The sequence below is a fragment of the Zalophus californianus genome, chromosome 11 (genome assembly GCF_009762305.2).
Source record: "Zalophus californianus isolate mZalCal1 chromosome 11, mZalCal1.pri.v2, whole genome shotgun sequence".
NCBI classification, from domain to species: Eukaryota; Metazoa; Chordata; class Mammalia; order Carnivora; family Otariidae; genus Zalophus; species Zalophus californianus.
The window spans coordinates 38,242,679-38,266,326 of record NC_045605.1 but is presented as its reverse complement, the minus strand read 5'-3'; the positions used below and the strand labels follow the sequence as shown (position 1 = coordinate 38,266,326).

The 23,648-nt window shown below is 37.4% G+C and overlaps 1 protein-coding gene across 5 annotated transcripts in view; it reads right to left on the bottom strand.

Annotated features, from left to right (window-relative positions):
* Window positions 1-23,542, bottom strand: part of MRE11 (MRE11 homolog, double strand break repair nuclease) — a 78,493-nt gene extending 54,951 nt beyond the window's left edge. For 3 of the 5 annotated variants that reach the window (XM_035722919.1, XM_035722918.1, XM_035722916.1), the window contains exons 1-7: window positions 23,443-23,542; window positions 22,601-22,728; window positions 20,402-20,534; window positions 16,374-16,534; window positions 8,907-8,994; window positions 7,438-7,579; window positions 3,460-3,574 (exon numbers count right to left, since the gene is read on the bottom strand). In XM_035722919.1, coding sequence (XP_035578812.1) covers window positions 3,460-3,574; window positions 7,438-7,579; window positions 8,907-8,994; window positions 16,374-16,534; window positions 20,402-20,534; window positions 22,601-22,620 — 659 coding nt within the window. In that variant the 5' untranslated portion in view covers window positions 22,621-22,728; window positions 23,443-23,542. Of the gene's footprint in view, window positions 1-3,459; window positions 3,575-7,437; window positions 7,580-8,906; window positions 8,995-16,373; window positions 16,535-20,074; window positions 20,309-20,401; window positions 20,535-22,600; window positions 22,729-23,442 lie in introns of those variants that run through there. The other 2 variants (XM_035722917.1, XM_027579870.2) reach the window with 2 other exon arrangements.
* Between the last annotated feature and the right edge of the window lie 106 nt (window positions 23,543-23,648).

Below are 23,648 nucleotides of genomic sequence, written 5' to 3'. Positions count from 1 at the left end.
AATACTGTAGGAAGATTTGCAAAGTCCAGTTTTATACCTAGATTAGTTGTCATTATTAAAAGATATGTGAAAACCCAAAGTGAGGAAAGACAAGAAGGAAGTTTTCCCTAACACTGACTTTATCACTGGGAATTTAAGTAAAAGTGATCAAATACTTCAACCTAGCATTCACTTAAGGCAAATCAATATTCATTCATTCAAGAATATTTCCTGCAGGTCTACTCTGTGCCAGGTGTCCCAGGCCTGTTCTAGATACTGAAGACACAGCAGGGAACAAAGTCCTTGCTAGTGGGGGAACAAGCAATAATACAGTATGTACATGTGTGTGCCTGTGTACTCATACATAATCTGTCAGGTGGTGGTAAGTGCTGTAAAGAGAAAAAGGGAGAAGTGACACAGAACAGGAATGTTACTATGCAGAGAGGGTGGTCAGGATAGGCTGCTCTGCCAGGCGACACATGAGCAGAAAACCACGACGAGGGATCAAGCATGCAAGGGAAGAAAGTCCTTGGCAGAGGGCTGAGTCCTGGGCAGAGTCCTAGAGCAGATCGATGGCAGAGGTGATGAAGTGGGAATGTATTCAGTGAGTTCAAGGACAGCAAGGAGAGGAGCATGGCAGAGCAGAAGGAATGCAAGGAAGGGCTGAAAGTGAAATCAGAGAAGCCGCAGGCTCGTGTATCTAGGGATGTTTTTATGTAAAAAACATCTATCTAGGGTATGACATAATCACAGTTACTGAAGAAACACAGAATAACTTGAATACCATATGATGCAACTGTGCTTTCATAGAGCACCGGCTCTTCATGGAAGAGGGAAGATTATGCTGGTGGGCTGACTCTGATTTGTGACTTAAAAGTTGATCAAAACATCCCTATGGAAATATTTTGTATGATAAGATGGGCTCTTCTGCTTCAGAGTCTACTTTCTTTTTCAGCCAGAGAAAGAAACCGGCCCATGTATAGACACAAATTGGAAATAAAGTAAAATATAAAAAGCTCCTAAAAAGTCACTCACTAGGACAAACCCTGTTTTTTTAAGTCCATGAAAGCAATAAAAAAGTATGTAAGAATGCAGAGGGTGACAAATGAGCCTAACAGTATTACAAAAGAACTGCATAATCATGTTGAAGGGGCTGGGGGAAAAGAAGCTGGCCTAAGTAAGTCCAGAAGTGGTGTTTTAACTAGATATAGTAAGGCTAAAGACAAAAATAACTTACATAAACACTAGTTGGCAAATTTGTTTCTCATGGGTACAGGTCAGCAATTTTGAAATGACCTTATATGTCAACCAAGATTGAAAAAATTAAGTAAATATATTATAGATAAAATGATCCAGGTTTCTGTTAGAGAAAGAACTCCCACATAAAAAAAGGGAGAAGAAAAAAAATGAACCTGTCGGGCTGGGTTAGAATAAGCACAAACTCATGCCTGCGTGTGTGTTTTTAACAAATACAGATGTGTTTTCACGGGTTAGGATATATACACATATTTCCTTAAGTCTGATCACTGAGGGCTAAGAGAATCCCAGCAGCAACAAACACATCTATCGGCCGTATATGGGTTTCTAAATACTGTTCTCCAAAAAAGGCAATCAGGGCTCCGTGGAAAAGTGGTTGATTCCAGGGCTAGGATAGAAAATACAAGATGAGCCTGGAGCATCTTGTGGTACCAGAAAGTGAAGGACATGATCAAAAATAAATAAATAAAAAGGAAGAGGGCATGATGAAAGGACAAAGAGGCTAAAATACAAGAACTCTCAATGGTCAAAACTGGAACAATTAGAGCAAGAACAACAAAAAACCTGACAGTATTGGATTATAACGCAAAGGATAAAATAAATATCCTTCAAGTCCATAACAACATAAATAAATGAACAAATAAACGAGAGAGAAGGGACAAATCTTCCTTATAGAAGAATTTCAATTAATAAATGCAGAAAGAATGAGGGAAAATAAAAAACAACAACTGCAACACCACAGTATTCATTGCTGGAAATGAGATCCACCAAAGGATGCTAAAATTAGTGGGCAAAATTTTAAGGCCAAACAGGATATTCATATACCCTCCAATTATTTTTCCCAAAATATTAATTACAAAATGGAAAATGGGACCTTGACCCTGGAGCAACCTGGCATACACCACCTTCATCACATGATCAATGTTAACATCACCAGCAACTAACCATTATCGACATCATACTACCCGTTCCCATTCTTGATGCTGCCATTCCACCCCTCATTCTGGCTGAAGTTCTTGGAGTCACTTATGATTTTTCCTTCTGACTTTTCCCTACTTTGGGATAGTAGAAAGGGTAGCAGAACAGGGAAGCCCTAAGCAAGTAGAAACACAAATTCCCAGTGGTGCCAAGTTATAGGAAGACCACACTTACTAAAACTCTGGCCTGCTGCTCCTTCTTTGAAACCCACTGTTTGAGAGCACACATAAGGCTGCCTCATAAGGCCTTCCCTTTCACTGGGCACTTAAGTGGGCTTTAGTACCACAGTATTCTGCACTGAATAAATATCTGTTCAGTACATAATAAATTATATAATCAGGCCCAAAACCCTTTGGATTCTTCCTTGTAACTTCTCAGGTTTGTCCCTTCCACATCAGTTTCACTGCCATCACTACCGTCATTCCACACTTTAACTGTAGTCACCACACAATAAATCTTTCATCGAGTCTTCCTTCCTTTCAATCAGTCCTGCACCCTACCAATAGATCAAACTTCCTCAAAATGCTAACAAAAGGCAGCTGATCTAGCTATATTTAATATATTCTAGAAAAACACCTGATATATGCATCAGGACATGCATGTAAGAGTATTCACAACAAAAAGGTTTAAAAAAGCAAGACTCTGGAAATAACACAAAACATCCACCAACACAAGAAAAACTGTAACTGTACAGATCAGTGAAAATTAATTATGCTTTTAGCATCAAAATGGATGAATCTTAGTAATATAATGTGGAACATAATAAGCCAGCTACAAAATATATAGCAGGGTTCCAGTTGTACCAAAACTAAACAAAATACTCGTGACAGATATAGATGTGATTAAATGATAAAGAAAAGCAACAGATTGATTAAATACAAATTAAAAATAGTGCTTCCCTCTGGGTATGTAGAAAGAGATGGGGTCAGGGAAGTGCATGGGATAATGTATTGGTAATGTTCTACTTCTCTGCTGAATTTAAGAGTATTCAATTTTATGGTTATTCTTGTGCCTTATCCATATGTATGGATATAGAATATCCATAAATATTCTTTACAGATATCAATTTCAAAATGCAGTCACACAAAGCACATGTAAGTTTTGCATGATCCTGCCCTGACAACTTTCAAAGAATAAGGAATAGTTTATGGAAATATGGAAGCCTGGAAACAGAGATTTGAGGAACCTCAATACTTGACTCAAAAATTAAAAAAAAAAATTTTTTTTTCCAAAGAATACTTTTACCTGTTCTGATGAATCACAAATAAGTTAAACCAAGAGTTCTCATCTTCTTTTGGTCTCAACATCGTTACTTTTTTATTGACGAACATTCGATAGAGCCTTTCATCTGGAATGGAACCTGAAACATATTATTTTAAAACTGGTTTCTTACTTGGTTTAAAAATGAACGTTTTCCTTCTAAATTATGTGCTTCTCCAAGTATTTCATTTTCTTACTAGAGATATATTTGAAATCTGGAATCATTATTTACAAATGATTGTGTTCTAGGTTCTTGCATGACAGCTGCTGAGAAGACACTTGTAATTTAAAAAATGTTTCCCATGTCAGGCATACATACCTTCAAAATGTGGAAAACATGGAATGAAAATTTGAAGTTTTCTATGCTTAAATTCTGATTAAAATTTCCAGTAATACTGTTTTTCACTATCCCTTTATTTATTATACATACTTTTGATCTAATATACACATTATAAACTAGAAATGTTAAAAAGGATGATATACTTAAATACATTTATTTATCTCATCCTTTTTAACATCTTTATTTTATAATGTGTATACTAGATCACTATTCTTTTTTTGTTATGTTAATCACCATACATTACATCATTAGTTTTTGATGTAGTGTTCCATGATACATTGTTTGTGCATAACGCCCAGTGCTCCACGCAGAACGTGCCATCTTTAATACCCAACACCAGACTAACCCATCCCCCCATCCCCCTCCCCTCTAGAACCCTCAGTTTGTTTTTCAGAGTCCATCGTCTCTCATGGTTCGTCTCCCCCTCTGATTTACTCCCCTTCATTCTTCCCCTATCTTTTTTTTTTCTTAACATATATTGCATTATTTGGTTCAGAGGTACAGGTCTGTGATTCAACAGTCTTGCACAATTCACATCGCTCACCATAGCACATACCTTCCCCAATGTCTATCACCCAGCCACCCCATCCCTCCCACCCCCCCCACTCCAGCAACACTCAGTTTGTTTCCTGAGTAGATCACTATTCTTATATATATATTTTTAAAATAAGGATATTATGCTTTTTATTAATGTAATAACTTTTAAATAGTTCTTCCTGTACCCCAAAGGATCACCTTAGTCTAGTGGAGAAGGCCAAAAAAACAACTAAACACACAAATTCCACTTTTAAATATCATAAAAGGGAAAAAGGATGCTAATATGGCGAATATCAGTGGGGGGACAAGTTGCTACTTTATGCAGTCATTACGGAAGGCCTTGGAAGAAAAGCCAATAATGCAGAAGCCAAGAACTGGAAAAAGTCTAGCTTCTTAAAGAGAATTTCTAGAGTGTGACCAATGGAACAGATGGTGGAATACAGAACACATAAACGGGAAACAAAAAAGTCAAGGCATACAAAGTCCAGGGCATTAGAAGGTTGATCTACTTAGGTGTTGAAGTCTTGAGAACGCTGACAAAATCTGAAGGCAGGTAGGTGAAAAATTTGAAAGGAAAGGGTAGGGCAGTTTAGCCAATTAGCCTCAAGGGGGCAGGGTGTTTATAGACAGGAAAGGAAGCGGCAAGCAGGGAGAAGGGGGATAAGTGATTCCTTCCCCCGACCCCCGCTTCTGCCTTAAAGTCTGTAAGAAGCCAGAGAGAAGCATGTGGGACACAGAACCTTAGGGACCAGTCAGTTTCCGCATAGGTCAGGAGTAGAGAAGAAATGTGAGATGAAAGAATCTGTTAACTGTAGAGAGAGGGCTGGGGTGAGAATGTGGGGTGGGAGGTGGAATCCAGTTAAGGAGAACAGAACAGGAGGAAATGAGAGTTTGGGAGAAAATGGATGACCTCAGCAATGCTCCAGGCAGTGCCTGAGGCATATTGGGATCTGGCTTAGTCTGAAAGTAGGAGATCACCATTTTCTGCAGATATGATCCCTAGCACTGCAGTGATTAAAATACCTGTTAGCATCTTTTTAAAAGAGCGTATTTCATGGGCGCCTGGGTGGCTCAGTTGGTTAAGCGACTGCCTTCGGCTCAGGTCAATGATCCTGGAGTCCCGGGATCGAGTCCCGCATCGGGCTCCCTGCTCAGCAGGGAGTCTGCTTCTCCCTCTGACCCTCCCCCCTCTCGTGCTCTCTCATTCTCTCTCTCTCAAATAAATAAATAAAATCTTTAAAAATATATATATATTTCACTTCTTGCTCTACCATTTGGGAAATCAGACATAACACTCTGATCTCATTTTCCTATCTCTAAAATATAGATAACCATGATGCTTTTCTACTTTTTAGAAATCATGAGGTGCCTGGGTGGCTCAGTCATTAAGCGTCTACCTTCGGCTCAGGTCATGATCCCAGAGTCCCGGGGTCAAGTCCCACATCGGGCTCCCTGCTCAGCGGGGAGTCTGCTTCTCTCTCTGACCCTCACCCCACTTGTGCTCTTTCTCACTCTCAAATAAATAAATAAATAATCTTAAAAAAAAAAGAAAGAAATCATGAAAACTGGACAAAGACTGTAAAAGTTCCCTAGGGTTAAGTATTTACATAAACCACCCATAATTATTCTTTTAAAAACATATACAAAGAGGGGCTCCTGGGTGGCTCAGTCGGTTAAGTGTCTGCCTTTGGCTCAGGTCATGATCTCAGGGTCCTGGGATGGAGTGCCCAGTCAGCTTCCCTGCTCAGCGGGGAGCCTGCGTCTCCCTCTCCTGCTCCCCCTGCTTGTGCTCTTTCTCAACTGGGCAAGTAAATAAATAAAATCTTAAAAATAAAATATACACACATATACACACAGAAACTTGAATGAAGTAAATAAAGTCTCCTCAGCTTCTATTATATTAAAATCACTCAAAAATATAAAAACTATGTTAAGGCTACAGTGTGAAATTTTTCCTAATTTCTCTCAGGGTTCATGATTTAACAAGGAATACAATTTTTATTATTTTTTTAAAATTTTTTAAGGATTTTATTTATTTATTTATTTGAGAGAGAGAGAGAATGAGAGAGAGAACACGAGAAGGGGGAGGCTCAGAGGGAGAAGCAGACTCCCCGCTGAGCAAGGAGCCTGATGCGGGACTCGATCCAGGGACTCCAGGATCATGACCTGAGCCGAAGGCAGTTGTTTAACCAACTGAGCCACCCAGGCACCCAGAAATATAATTTTTATAATTATACACAATAAAAACAGCAAAGCCATAGCATTCATAAAACAAAGTATCAAGCTGAACTTAATCCAAGGAAGACTCAACAGACTTTGAATGCACTCTAAATAAAATATTCTTTGATTTTTTGTTCATATGGAATCAAGCCTAGCAAATAGGTTTTCACCTACTGGACACTAAATAAATTGAAGATAGCCAAGTTGATAAAGCAAATATTCTGAGCATTACAGATGACAGCTCTGAGCTAGCAATGTCTAACAAAAATACAAAGTGAGCCTCTAACACAGGCCAAATATGTAATTTTAAATTTTCTAATAACCATATTAAAACAAGTAAAAAGAAACAGGTGAAATTAATTTAAGCTAATATATTAATAAAGTATTTTACATTTTTTTCTAAGTCTTTGAAATCTCCTGTGATTTTATATTTACAGCGTATCTAAATTCAGACCAGCCACATTTAAGTGCTCAGTATCTATATGAAGCTGGTAGTTATTGTACTGGACAGCGAAGCTTCAGACATTTCAAAGACTTCCAAGATACCAAAATGCAGCTTTTCAAATTACTCTATAATTCTAACATTCAGGATTCTATATCTGAGTCTAAAAGAAAGAAAAAGATCAACAACAGAAACTAAAGCAATTTTTTTTAACCAAAACTGCTATTAAAAGATGTAGTGGTCCTTATTAAATATAAAAAATTTCAACCAAAACCTTCTATCACTTTTTATAGTCACGCATCAGGAATAATTAGAATGGTCTCACTTTTTTCCATACAGCAACAAAGTTAATTCCAGAATTTGATTTCAGTTGTTGTTTAAACAACTATTTATTGACATAAACAGTAAAATAAAATCATCTTACCTAAGCCATATAGAGCAATTTTTGTGCTTCCTTTTTGGAGCAAAACTGGACTAATGTCTATCTTCTCCACAGACGCTGAACGTCCAAAGTGATTTACAAATCCAGCACAACTTAAAATATCCAGGGCGCAGAGTGCGTCTGCCTATGCAAAATATTTTCAAAGAATATTAATGTATAACTAAAAAGAAGTAATCTACATATCACATTACCTATTAAAGTATATCCCATATACTAACTAAAACATAGATTAAGATAGTGCCTTCTCAAAACAAAATTACGATAGTGTAAGTACTTGCTACCTTTCTTCAATTACAAATGACCTACTGCAACTAGAACCACGTGTTAAATATAAAGTTAACATTTCATCAAAACTTAGGATGTGAGGTGCCTAGGTGGCTCAGTCGGTTAAGCATCTGCCTTTGGCTCAGGTCATGATCCTGGGGTCCTGGGATTGAGCCCCGCATCAGGCTCCCTGCTCAGTGGGGAGTCTGCTTCTTCCTCTGCTCCTCCTCCTGCTCATACTCAACTCACTCTCTCTCTCCCCCAAATAAATAAATAAAATCTTAAAAAAAAAAAAATACTTATGATGTCTTGGCCACCAAAAATAAAAACCAGGGGCACCTGGGTGCCTCAGTTGGTTAAATGTCCCACTCTTGATCTCAGCTCAGGTCTCGATCTCAGAGGCATGAGTTCAAGACCAGCATTAAAAAATAAATAAATTAGGGCGCCTGGGTGGCTCAGTCATTAAGCACCTGCCTTCGGCTCAGATCATGATCCCAGGGTCCTGGGATCGAGTCCCACATCGGGCTCCCTGCTCGGCGGGAAGCCTGCTTCTCCCTCTCCCACTCTCCCTGCTTGTGTTCCCTCTCTCGCTGTCTCTCTCTCTGTTAAAAAATAAATAAAAAAATCTTTAAAAAAATTTTTTAATAAATAATTAATTAATAAAAACCAGCCCTGAATTAAGTGCTTTGTAATATTAAGCAGACCTCTTAAGTCATGGGGGAAAAAAAAACTAGGCAACTAATGATTTATGATATTAATGATCAGATAAAACAAAAAGGTATTTTAAGTGCAGGACCTCTATTATTGCTTCCCCATCAAACAGGCAATAAGATGATCTAATTTAGATTTAAAACTTTTGATGAGAAATCATTTCCTACAGGTAAGATTTTGAGGTAAGAGACACAAAAACATCAGGTAAACTATAAAGCTTTATACAAATGTTAGGTATTCATTCCTACTCCTGGTTACTTATTGTCAACCTCAGCACTAATGAAATAAAAGCATACCTCACACACCAATTATTAATCCAGATTTTAGAAAATTATCTAAAAAGCAGTATAAAAGCTTATATGAATGTACAAAGTCAACTTCACTTTCTGACTCAATTTGACTAAAAATTTCTGGGAAGAACAAGAACGCTTTCCGCAAACTAAAGTGACAACAAACTGTAAGAACCCAATAATTACCCCTGTGGGATCATCATGATTGCCATGAATACTAAACACTGGAATCGAAATGTTGAGATTGTCATCTTGGTAGTTCACCCACGGAAACCTTAAAAAAAAAAAAATTAATGTTTGTATAAAAGACAAAAGCTGTTTTCCCCAATATCCTCCTCTAAAAAAATTAATGCAATTATGGGCTAACTGGATGATATAAGTAGGCAGACGACCACTAGTTTGGAGCTTTAAAGAAATAAAATGACCGGCAACAATTCATTTCAATTCAAGTTTGAAGTATCTCAAAGTACTACACTTTAAAGAAAACACTGCAATATTCGGTATTTGTGAATCGTATGAAAGAGAGTTATACCTGACTAATGGAAAGTAAAGAGGCCTTAAGAATTTTGAAAGCCTTTGTATATAGTTACTTGAAGGAGAAGGAGGGAAGGAAACACATCCACTTTGGAATCCAAGATTCAAAATTCCAGCTCTATCACTTACTACTTGTGCAATTTACAAGTCTCCCACCCACTTCTGCCCCTAGTCATCCAGCTCCTCTTCTCAGAGGCAAACGCAATTTAGCAACTTCTAGTGTATCTCTGCAATAATGTCCTATACCTTCATTAGCAAATAAATGCATCTCCTTCCTTCTTACACAAATGGTAGCACAATACAGATTTCTGTACCCTGCTTTTTATTTCATGTTTTAGAAACCATTCTATATCACCACATAAAGAGCTTCCTTGTGCTTTCTTTGGCGGGACAGTACTTCAATTGAATGGGCTATCATAATGTGTTTAAGTAGTTACCTAACCCATGGACATTTAGAATATTTCTAGTTTTTTTGCTTTACAAATAATGCTACAGTGGGTAATCTTGTACAAAGTTGCCCTTGTGCAAGTATAAGAAAATATCTAGAAGGGAATTAGGTCAAAGGATAAGCATGCATTTGTAAATTTGAAAATACTGCCAATTTCCCTCCATAGAAGTTGGACAGATTTACATATAACAGCAATGCATGAGAGACAACTTTTTCCCTTTATTCTATCAACATAGTAAGCCACCAAGCTTTTAAATTTATGTCCGTGGTTCTAAACCCTAGCAGCATGTTAGAATCATCTAGGAATCTTTTAAGAAGTAACAATGCCGATGACACACTCAGAGAGTATTTGACCTGGAGACTGTTATTAGTATCTTTTTTAATATTTCTAGGTAACTACAATGTGCACCCAGAATTGAAAATCACGGATCTATGCCAATCTGACAGGAGAAAAATATCTCAGTAGAGCTTAAGTTTGTATCTTTCTTATGAATGAATTCTATTTTGTATTTTTCATATTCTTATATTTAAATGCCACTTTTTCTGTGAACTATATCCATATTCTTTACCTACGTTTTTATTAACTCTAGGATTTTTAAAATTGATTTGAAACAGCTATTTATCTATTGGGGAAATTAGACTTTAATTTGCAATGAGTTGGAAATATTCTTCCTAGTTGAACTCTTGACTTTTCATTTTGTTTCAGGCAGTTTTTGCCAAGCACAAATTTACTTTTACAAACATCAGTATTACTTTTATGGCTTCTCAGTTTGTATCATACACAGAAAAGCCTTTCCCACATCTAAATTTTTAAAAAAATGTCTAATAGTTTCTTCTAATACATTTATTGAATAATCCATGTTTCTCCTGGAGATATGAAACACCACCTTCTCCAAACACTAAATTCCTACATGTGTTGAGGCTATTTCTGGAAGCTCTATACTCTTTCATTTATCTGCCTATCAAGTCATGCATCATATCACATTTTTAATTACTGTAGCATTGTATTTTTTCCAGTTTTATCATGAAATAATTGACATAGAACAACGTGTAACTTTAAGGTATACAATGTTATTTAAAACACATATACTGCAAAATCACCACTACAGCTAACACTTGAATCATGTCACAAAATTACCGTTTCCTTTTTGTGACAAGAATATTTGAAATCTACTCTTAGCAACTTTCAAGTATAAAATATCATCAACTACAATCACTATGTTGTACATTAGATTCTCGGAACTTACTCATCTTGTAACTGAAAGTTTATACTCTTTGATCAACATCTCCCCTTTTCCCTCAAGTCCTGGCCCCGTTGACCATTCTAGTCTGTTTCTGAGTTCAGCTTTGTTAGATTCCATACGTTAAGTGATATTACACGGTACTTTTCTTTGTCTGACTTATTTCACAGTGTAATGCCCTCAAGGTCCATCCATGTTACAAATGGCAAGATGTCCATCTTTCTCATACATGAATAATATTTCATGTTCATATTCATATATACATGCCACATCATCTTAATCCATCTTTATCCCTTCATCCATTGACAGGCCCTTAGGTTGTTTCCATATCTTGGCTACTGTGAATTAATGCCACAATGAACACAGAAATGGAGATTACCTCTTCAAGATCCTGTCTGCATTTCTTGTGGATACATATCCAGAAGAGGACTGTTTGATCATATAGTAGTTCTATTTTTAATTGTTTGAGGATCCACTATACTGCTTTCCATTGCGGCTTAGTCAATTTACATTCCCACCAACAGTGCACAAGGGTTCCCTTTTCTCCACGTTCTCCTCAACATTGGTTCTCTCTTATCTTTTTGATTTTAGCCATTCTAACAGGTGTGAGGTGATATCTCATTGTGGTTTTGATTTGCATTTCCCAGACAACTAGTGATTTTGAGTAACTTTTCATATACCTGTTGGTCATTTGTAGATCTTCTTTAGAAAAATGTCTATTCGGTTCCTTTGCTTGTTTTTAATTGGATTGGATTTTGTTTTTTTTTTTTCTATTGAGTTATATAACTTCTTTACATATTTTGGATGTTAACCCCTTATCAGATATATGACTTTATTCTTTTCTTCCCCATAGGTTGCCTTTTCATTCTGTTGGTTTCCTTTATTGTGCAGAAGCCTTTTAATTTGATGTAGTCCCACTTGTTTATTTTTCCTTTTGCTGTCAAATCCAAAAAATCACTGCCAAGAATGATGTCAAAGAGCTTACTCCCCATGCTTTCTCCTAGGAGTTTTATGATTTCAGGTCTCACACTCAAGTCTTTAATCCATTTTGAGTTGATTTCTGTGTATGGTATAAGAGAGGGAGCAGCCTCATTCTTTTGTATGTGGCTGTCCAGTTTTCCCAATACCATTTATTGAGAGACTGTTCTTTCCTCATTGTAGTCTTGGCTCCTTTGTCATGAATTAATTGACCAAATATGCATGGGTTCTGTGCTCTTTAATCTGTTGTAATGACCTATATGTCTGTTTTTATGCCAATACCACATTGTTTTGATTACTATAGCTTTGTAATACAGTTTGAAATCAGCAAGGGTGATGCCTCCCCACCTTTATCTTTCTTAAGACTGTTTTGGATATTTGGGGCCTTTTGTGGTTCCCCACAAATTTTAGGATTGTTTGTTCTACTTCTATGAAAAATACCATTAGAATTTTGATAGAGATTGCATTGAATCTAGATCGCTTTGGGTAATAAGAACAGGTTAACAATATTAATTCTTCTGATCTACAAGCACAGAATATCTTTCCATTTTTTGTCTTTACTTTATTTCACCAATGTCATACCTTTCAGTATACAGACCTTTCACCTCCTTGATTAAATGTATTCCTAAATATTTTACTTTTTTTCTTATTCTTTTTCTTAATTTCTCTTTCTGCTAATTCATTGTTAGTATATAGAAATGCAATTGGTTTTTGTATACTGATTTTGTACCCTGTAGCTTTACTGAATTCTTTTATTAGTTCTAACAGTTTTCTGATGAAGTCTTTCAGGTTTTCTATATATAATATTGTCATCTGCAAATAGAGATGATTTTACTTCTTCCTTTCTGATTTGGATGCCTTTTATTTCTTTTTCTTGCCTCACCACTCAGGCTAAGACTTCTAATACGATACTGAATAGGAGGGGTGAGAGTGGGAATCTTGTCTTGCTCCCCATCTTAGAAGAAAAGCTTTCAGCTTTTCACCACTGGGTATGTTAGCTGTGGGCTTGTCATATGTGGCTTTTGTATGTTCCCTCTATGCCCACTTTGTTGGGGGAGTTTTTATCATAAAAGGATGTTGAATTTTGTCAAATGCTTTTTCTGCATCTACTGAGATGACTATATAATTTTCATCCTTCCTCTTCTCAATGTGGTATAATACACTTTCATACCTAATGGGGCTAGTCATTACTTATCAGTCTTTTCTTTCAGTTTCTCTATCTTTTCTCTTGTTTATTTTTCTATATGAACTAGTAAACTAGAAGGGGGAATTATTCAGCATACAGCACAAAGAGATAAAGTAAAGGACAATGTAACAAAAAGATTAAGACATATAAATAATATTCAAAAAGAGAAAGAATAGGAAACAATGTTTGAAAATGTAATGGGTAAGAATTTCCTAAAATTGCTGGAAAAAAAAATTGAAATGCATGATAGCCAAGCAGAACAATTAGAACTAAATCCACAGCTAAATGTCATAGTAAGACTGCTAAATGCTAAGGACAATGAGAAAACTTAATAGTTACACCTGAGTGTTTTCTTTTTGTCAGTTACTAGTCTAAGCAATTTTCTTATTAATTCAACTACTTCTCACAACAATTCTGTAAGATCACCACTATTGTTTTCCCATTTTACAATTATAAAAGTAAGGTAGAGCAAAGCCAGGACTTGAAATCAGATGGTCTTGTACCAAAATCCATGCTTTTAATCACTATGTTATACTGCTCTTCCAGCAACTAAAGTAATAGCAGACTTCCCAACACCAACAAAAAATGAGAGTTTACTACTCACTGACATTCAATGAAAAAACTACTGAAAATTGTACTTCAGAAAGAAGGAAACGGAATTCAGAGGAAAAAATGAAATACAAGGAGCAACAACAGTGAGCAAAGAAATAGGTAAACAGGTTTGCAAAGGCGGGTGGAGCAGTTTAAAAATAGCATGCAGTTTATTTTTATTTATTTTTTTTGTTAAGATTTTTATTTATTTATTGAGAGAGAGAGAGAATGGTAGAGAGAGAGCATGAGAGGGAGGAAGGTCAGAGGGAGAAGCAGACTCCCTGCTGAGCAGGGAGCCCGATGCGGGACTCGATCTCGGGACTCCAGGATCATGACCGGAGCCGAAGGCAGTCGCTCAACCAACTGAGCCACCCAGGCACCCATAGCATGCAGTTTAAAAATAAGATGAAAGAGCGGCACCTGGGTGGCGCAGTTGTTAAGCATCTGTCTTTGGCTCAGGTCATGATCTCAGGGTCCTGGGATTGAGCCCGCATCAGAGAGCCTGCTTCTCCCTCTCCCACTCCCACTCCCCCTGCTTGTGTTCCCTCTCTCGCTGTGTCTCTCTCTGTCAAATAAATAAATATAATCTTAAAAAAAAATAAAAAGATGAAAGGAAGAAGAAAACACTAAAGTTCTAGATCTGAATAGAATACAGGTAAAGATACTGATCAGAATTCCTAAAAACAAGGCTATATGTTAAAAATTACAGGAATCTTTTAAAATCCAATTCTATATTCAGCGAAACTATCAATCCAGAGTAAAGGTAAATATAGCCGTTTTCTTACAAACAAAAATCCCTTAAAAATTTACCTCCCAACATGAACTTATTTTAAGAAATAAATAGATAGGTCTGTTTTCATGGGTTAGTACATATACATGTATTTCTTAGCTCTAGGCACTGAGAGAGCCTAGAAGCAGTGGCAAGGTAATAGCAATGTGCAAGCCCAGCATCTAGATTTGGGCTTTCAAATACCATTCTCCAAAGGAATCAGGGCTCCTTAAAGAAATGGATGGGTCTAAAATTATGAAAGGGAAAATAAAAAATTAGCCTGGAGCATCTTCTAGTGCTAAAAAGTAAGAGGGAGTGGGGGAAAGATGAGGGTATATCAAAAGCAGACAGGAATCAATCTGAAAAAGCACCTAATGGCTAAACCTAGAACAAATCATTTGAGCAAAAAATAAGATTGCAATAGTATTAAATTATAATCCAAAGGATAAAATGGGTTCATACTGATGTAAACAACTAAATAAGTTCCTAATGAAAGACAACTGAGTAAATAAATTAACAAATGTGGGAAAAGGGACAGATCTTCCTTACAGAAGAATTCTAATTAATAAATGTAGCAAAAATGTGGGAAACAGAAAATCACCATTAAAACACCACAGTTAATAACTGCTATAGGCAAGAACCACTGATGAATGTTAAAATTAGTGGACAAACTTTAAGGAAATACAGAACGGTGTACAGCCTCAAAATAGCTCCCTCAAAATACTTACTAATGACTATGGTAGTTTCAATACGCCCATATCCTGTGACACTCCTTCCTCTCTCTAGGAAGTGGAACTTAAATCCCTCTGAGTGTGGGCTGCACTTAGCAACTCACTTCTAATGAACAGCGTATGGAAAGGGAAAAATTCTAACTTGACAGCAGAGAACCCTGGCAGACACCACCTTAATCAAGAGATCAAGGTTATCCTCACCAATAATAAGCCACGTTGACAGCATGTACTCCCGATATGCAATGAGAAGGGCACTTCACCTCTGTGGAATATTTTTTCCTGAAAACCCACAATCCCGGTCTAATCATGAGAAAAACCCAAATTGAGGGACAGTCTATAAAATAGCTGACCAGTATACCTCAAAAAATTATCAGGAAAATGAAAGGTAAGAAAACACAGAAAAACTGGCATAGTATAAGGAGACTGAGAGAACACTTCAACTACATGCAGTGTGGTATCCTGTACAATGTTTAAGAAAAAACATTGGACTATCTTTACGACATGGGGTTCTAGGTGGATATCGTCAGTCAGTCCCCAAAGTACAAATCTTAAGGAGAAAAAAATGATATATCTGACTAAAATTAAGTATTTGTCAAGAAAAGTCTCCATAAAAAAGTCAAAGACAATCCACTGACTAGAAAAAAGAAACACATGCTTAACAAACATTTAGTCTCCAACGCCTGGGTGGCTCAGTCGTTAAACGTCTGCCTTCAGCTCAGGTCATGATCCCTGGGTCCTGAGATCGAGCCCCACATCAGGCTCCCTGCTCTGCGGGAAGCCTGCTTCTCCCTCTCCCACTCCCCATTGCTTGTGTTGCTGCTGTGTCTCTTTCTGTCAAATAAATAAATAAAATCTTAAAAAAAAGTTTAGTCTCTAGAATATATAAACAACCTCTGCAAATTCAACAGGAAAAGAAAAAAATCCTAATTTTTTAAATGGGCAAAGGATATGAACAGGAGAAGATACCAAAATGTACAATAAAAATTTGAGAAGATACTCAGTCCCACAATTTGGAAAATATAAACTAACACAATGATGTACGGAAAATTCAAAGAATTATGCTTACTATGAAAATAGCTTTTAGTGAAGGTGAAATGGCTGTTAAAACGTGCTTGTCTTTTACAGAAAATATTATACACAAGGAAACGTTCACTTAAGCATTTAAATATACTTACTTACTAAAACCAAAGTTGACTGACTGATCGCTGAGAATTTCAAACTGTACAGGACGATCACCCATGCAGTATTTTCTTAATAACTCAAGGCAGGTATGTAATGTTTTTCTTGAGGGCTTATTTTCATGAAAAAGATCACCACCTAACAAAATAAAATCCACCTAATCAACAGAAAACAGTGTGAAAATTAGTATGTTTTATGGGTAAGAACGTTAAACCTATAGATTAAAGGGGTAGGAAAAAAACTCATAAAAGATATTATTGTGTATGAAGATTTAAAGTTTTATATTTTATTTATTCAAGGGGCCTGCCAGTCTGTTGATTAATCTGACTCCAACTCAAGTTCTTAGGCCACCTTTCAAAAAAGCCACCTTCAAATTATTATACCAAACCTCTGACTCATTCTACTGGAAGTGACCATTATTTTTTTTGTTGTTGTTATCTAAATCAAACACAAATTTAGCACTTTAACAGCACCTATGGACAAGAGAGCCAATTCAATTCAGATTACTCATTCAATTCATTCAACAATTATTTAGGGCTCCTACAGGCACTGGCACCTAAGGAAATAGCAATCTACAAAACAGATGATGTCCATGCTCTCATTAAACACTGACAAAGTGCAATTCCCTGTACTGGGCCCTGAGGATACAAATGATGGACAAAATACAACCTCTTTCCTAAATATGTTCAGAGTCTAATAGAAGAGACAAAGTGTTACACATCTGAAGAGAACTCAAACTCAGACATGCACTAGAATGGGTATGTAAACAAACCAGGAGTAGCAATGACATCACAATCAATTCTAACTGAAGGGAAAAAACTCATCTGAGGACAGGGAGTCCAGAAGGGATATGCCAACACGGTGGCGTCTGAGTTGCACTATATAGAATAAATGAGACTTTAAGGAAGAGCATTCTAGAAACAAGAGAGAAGAAATTATATAGAAAAAGTGTTCAACACTCACACTTTCAGGAAGTGTATAATCTACCTAAAGAAACTTGATTAAATTCTTAATTATACAAGAGAACCCAGCAGTACAGATCACCTGGGCTACAGCAGTGAGGGGGAGCGGAATACAGCACCCCCAAAAGTGTCACTTTGGCACGTGGATTGTTTTGAGCTAAAGGCAGTTAAGACTGGGTAGACTCAGGAAAAGCTTTTTTTGTTTGTTTTATCCCCCTTAACTGCCTAAAAGAGTTTAGACAGGGGGCCTATACCAGGAAGAGAACTATTACCAGAGATAACTTTTTATCTCTACATGGCATGGCAAACATTTGCTCTTCCCATCTTCCTATGAATTATCTTCCTCTCCTTTGAAGCGCCAGACCTCTACCCCCTCTCTCCTCAGCTCAGGATGGCAATATAAGCCTCAATTACCTGTCAGGGAGTCTAATATATTTTTTTTTTTAAGATTTTTTTTTTTTTTTAATTTGAGAGAGAGAGAATGAGAGATAGAGAGCACAAGAGGGAAGAGGGTCAGAGGGAGAAGCAGACTCCCCGCTGAGCAGGAAGCCCGATGTGGGACTCGATCCCAGGACTCCAGGATCATGACCTGAGCCGAAGGCAGTCGCTTAACCAACTGAGCCAGCCAGGCGTCCCCAGGGAGTCTAATATTTTTATGAGGCTCCTGTACATACAAAATTTGTTTTGCTCCTGTTCATGTGTCTTATATCGATTTAATTATTAGACCAGCCCAAGAACCTAAAAGTTTTCCATCCTATAGTCAGAGAAGCTTCAATAAAAGTGTGGGACTAAAGCTAGGTCTTCAAAAATGAACAAGAGTTAAGGAAGAAAAGGATCACAACAGCATGGGAAAAAAACAACAAAGAAAACAAAACAAAAAACATTTCGAGGGGGAGTAGTGATCTAAACGATACAGTTTCACTTTTGCAAGACGAGTTCTGGAGGTTGGTTACGCAGCAACGTGAATGGGCTTAATGCTGATAAAGTATACACTTAAAAATGGTTAAGATGGTAAATTTTGTTATGTGTATTTTACCACAAATTAAAAAAAATTCTTTTCATTTTTAAAAGCTGGTTTGTGACTCCAGGGAAGGCTGAAAAGGGCACAACTTGCTTCTGTGGTATTTCTGTCAAAAGTGAATCTAACCATGAGGAACTATCAGACAAATCCAACTGAAGATTCTCTAGCAGGAAACAGACCTCCTTCGGCTCACAAGTTTCTCTGCTCTCAGGGATAAGAGGAAGCCATCTTAAAAGGAGCTCGTACTAGATACTCCCTTATTCATTAACAAAATTTTAAGAGTTACCTACTGCTTGCTAGATCCTTCCTAGATTTTAAGATACAGCATGAACAAGCAGAAAAGATTTTTCACTCTCATGGGAGTTGACCTTCTAGTGGAGACGACTGATAGTAAACAAGTAGCCAATTCAATATATTATTTCAGACGGTGTTATGAAAAAAATAAAGAGTAATTGAAGTGTTTGGAGATATCCAGGAAGACCTCTCCAAAAAGGTAAAACATGCTCCCCAGACGTGCAGCAGTCCCAGAGTAGAACATTCTAGGGTGGATGGAGCATACTGAAGGATGCAGAGAGTTGTAAAAGTCTCCTGGCAGGGGCCAGATCAAGTTGAGCCTTGTAGTTTGAATTTTATTTTAGTCAATGGAAGGCCACTTGAAGATTTTAAGCAGCAGAGTGATAGGATCTGTTTTATGTTCACTTGGCTGCTATGTTGAATAGATGTAGGGAAAAAGAATGCAAATAGAAAGACCAATGGGGAGGCAATGCAGTCCAGCAAAATAGGATAAATGTTTTAGGCTAAACACATAGGCACAAAAACACTTTCCCTATACATTCAGGAGGAAGAACCAAAGGACCTGCAGAAAAACTGAACAAAACTCTGAGGAAAAGTCAAGGCTGAAGATACTAATTTGTAAGTCACAAGCATTTATGTTCACTCCCCAACTCTCTCCTAAAATGTCCAGGACATTTCAAGGGCTTGCTGGAACGTTGACCTGAATGCCCTATCCGAATCTCCAACTCAAATAGTCTAAATCAGAATTCATCACCTTCCCACATAAAGAAGTACCTCTTCCTTATTTAGAAGGTATTTCTATTATTGGTACCACCATTCACCCAAACTTAACATACTTTAGACTTTGTCCTCTCCCTTTCCCTCCCAAACTTAACACACTCTAGACATTGTCCTCTCCCTTTCCCTCAACTTCACCCCTGAAGTATGCAAATCTAATCTTTGAAATACCTCTTGCATTCACTTCCTCTTTTCCATCCCACACCACGGTCTCCAATTCACCCTATACCCTGTTGCCAAAAGATTTTCCATTGAATTGGGTACAAACTCCTCAATCTGGCATTTGAAGCCCTCCTAATGCAGCTCAAACAGTCTTTCTGGTCTTTCAGCACGCTTTCTAACATATGGCCTACTAATGAGCCAAACCGACCTGTTGTACCCCTAACATACCTCATACTGTCTCACCTCTGTGCCCTTCTTCCTGCTTCCTGTGAAATGCACATTCTCTATGCTCTTCACCCATCAAAAGCCTACTCATTCTTCAAAGCCCAAGTTAAATGCCACCTCGTTCATTAAACTGATCTTGCTATCCTCTATATGTGATCTCTTCTACTTCTAAACTCCCAGAAAAGCTGATTGTAATTTTCTTATGGTTCTTACCACACAAGACCTTGCATCTGAGCATTATGGACATTTGTCTTACCTCACATACCAGTATCCTGTATGTTCTTGGCAAACAGAAACGATGAGTCATCTTTCCATTTCAAACAGAAACTGCCACAGGATCCTGCACTCAGTAAACACCCCATAAATATGTGTAAACTTTCACAAACTTCTAACAAAACCAACTCCTACTTGAATTAAGGTCACAAAGCACTTAAAATCTGCTTTGGATTTGTAGTATATTGATATTTAAGCAGGCAACGTGAGCACATGAGCCTATAAAACAAACCTCCAACTTTAAGAAAGGAAAAGAGTCTACTGACTAAGGGAGCATAGTAGAAACTGAAAAAATGTAAACCAAACTCACTTCCTTTTCCTGGGCAAGTCTTAAAATTTCATCCAGTGTTACAAATGTATCATTTCCTCTGACTGCATCTTTCTCCATAAATCCCAGATGAATATCTGTGGCAACTAAGATTTTAAATGTATTTTCATCATCACTATATAAAAAAAGAAGAAACATTTCAATATAATTCATTAAAAGATGCTAAGATTAAAACCTAAATTTAGAACATATATAATAGTAGTTATACAGTAAAATCACTTTTCTAGCTTTTAAAATAGGTCTGAAAATTTGAAGCATTCAACAGATCTTCAGTGTTACATAGTTTGCCTACACCTAATTCAAAACAGAACAAACACACGTGAACTTTATTTTTTTTTTTTTAAAGATTTTATTTATTTATTTCAGAGAGAGAGAGAATGAGAGATAGAAAGCACGAGAGGGAAGAGGGTCAGAGGGAGAAGCAGACTCCCTGCTGAGCAGGAAGCCCGATGTGGGACTCGATCCCGGGACTCCAGGATCATGACCTGAGCTGAAGGCAGTCGCTTAACCGACTGAGCCACCCAGGCGCCCCAGACACACGTGAACTTTAAAAAGATTCTGTGACTCCTTTCAAAAAAGTATAACCTTATTATAACTCCAGTGTTACACACTCCTTTGGACCCTGGACCTAAAAGCTTCGTTGTTTTCCAATTCTGTTCCATCCTGAAATCCCAAGAGGATTTGACCCCATATCTAAACTTGCTATTTATCTATTTTGCACTCTTCAAGGAAAATCAGAGTTGACTTAATTTAAAAAGCTCTTCTTACTTTGTAAGTAGATTTTGTCCCAAAAAAACTAGTAACTTACATTCAAGCCCCTAAAGACACCTGCTTGATTCTATTCCCTACATAAAGCTAGTGTTTCATTAACAAATCTGGCCAAGTAACAAAATAGAGTTACAATTCCATTTGAATTTGGTAGTATCCAAAGGTACTCTCATGTGAAGCAGCAATGTTGTAGTTATTAATACCTTCTTCAGTTTAATGTAACTTTTAACTTTCTTTAAAATACTTGGGGCACCTGGGTAGCTCAGTTGGTTAAGTGCCTGCCTTCCGCTCAGGTCAGGAATGTATCTCTGGGATCCCTGCTCAGTGAGGAGCCTGCTTCTCCCTCTCCCTCTGCCCCTCCCTCCCACTCGAGCTCTCTTTCTCAAATAAGTAAATAAAATCTTTAAAAAAATTTTTAAAAACCTTTCTTTAAAATACTTATGTATCTATGATCTCTTCTCAACTTCCACATGTAAAGAAATAGGTATTTCTATCTCTGAAAAATGAGAAAACTAAACAGAGAAATTAATTTATCGCACAAATAAGTGCAAGAAACAGGATTTAACCACTCAGCCTATTTTCACTAAACCATAATGAACTTAAAACAACTTCTAGATATATCTCCAAAATTGAAATCTTTATATATGAGATTTTTCCAGAAAAGACTTCTCTTCAGAAACTTCAAAGATGAAATACATGCACACAGTTCTAACTGCTACACACACACACAGGCTGATCAGAATACTTTCAAAATCACATTACCCTATGCAACCATAGCAATTTATAAAATATTTTCAAATGAATTCTCTCATTTAAACATCTAAATTAATCTGAGAAAGGCAATTTTGTTCCAATTATATACATAGAGTGAAGAAATTGATGCAAGGTTCAGAGAATTGCTAACTTGCCCAGGGTCACACAGTATTAACCAAGGAACTGAAATCGGGGTGAAACACTCCAAGTCTAGAGCTTTTTCCACATAACTTCTGATTCTTTTATTGATTTTCATTTTACTCAAATTCATTTCCAATTTATTCAATGCTAGAGCAATTTACTACTCTAGCAATCTGCTTAAACAGGCTTGCCTTGACCAGTGTGACTTCCCCACAAAAGTTCAAGAATATTGATAGCGCTAATATTTCAAGACAAAACCTAAGAATATAAACTTATATACTACACTAATATACCAAATTACTGCAAAGCCTCAATCTATAGCTATATATTATCTTTTAGTTAGCAAACACATATTAATTTTTTAACATTCTAAATATTCTTTTTAATGACTAACATTTCTGTTCATAAGCAAGCTATTTACTGCTAATTTTTTAAGTAAGTTTTCGTTCATGGTGGTCATAGTTGATGCGCTTTAGGAATCCAAAGCAACAAAAAAGATCCCAGAAGACAAGTTCTTACAGGGCATCCGCAGGACTCATTTTTATAGTCAGTCCAGCTCCTCCGGAACCAGTTTTCTCTCCAAGTACTCCTGGGTTGTGTGATCAAATACGTCAGAAAACTCACTCGATTCCAAATTCTAGCAAATTCTAAAAGCAAAATTACATTATTGTAAAAACATATTCTTTTAAAAAACCACCAATTTTGGGAATCTCATTTTCATCTACGCACGTACTATATTTTTATTTTTTAAGGGCTAACAATAGAAAATAGCACATCTCCAGTACCATTTCACCATTATGATTAAACTACTGGAAACTAATGTTTATCAGATAAATGGACAGAAAGGGACACATACAGCAGTTCTGGTTTAGCACACAAACAACTCTGGACGTGCAGAAATGTTTTAAACAGCCTGCACAGGCTACCCTGGAGCGTCGAGAAAATCCCGTAATTCCTGCTCAACCACAGGACCGTTTAAAGCAATGGTCCAGTTTACGAAAAGAGAAGGGCCCAACCTTTAAAAACTAGTGTAAATAAACAAACACGTGCTCCGCGGAGAAACGCCATGCGCCCGCAAGGCAAGTAGAAAGGGCCAAAATATTCCGGGAACCCCTCCCACTCCCGGACTCCTGGCTCCTTCCAGATTCTAAGCCTCAACACACCACCCCCACCCCCAACTGTCTGAAGCCAGAATCAGAACCCTCCAGGGCTTAGCAGACCCGTCCCATTCTTTCCAGAGAGTCAATCCACTTAGGGCTTCCGCCCGGGATCCCACAAAATAGGAGGCGGTACGATTCCTAAATTACCCCACACCTACACTATCCAAAGCCCCCGCACCAGACCCCCAGGCTGTCTTTTACCCGGGAAGAAGGAGCGGGATTCGTGAGAAAAAAAGCAACTGCACCTCGTGAGCCTGCAAGTTAAAAACAACCCGCGGGGCCATAAACCTGAATTAGGCGGGGGGGGGGGGGGGGGGGGGGGGGGGGGGGTGGGGAAGCAACTCTTTCTCTCGCGATACCTCTGATGACGTAGCGCTTCAAGTCTTCTTCGGCTTTCATTGGCTGCC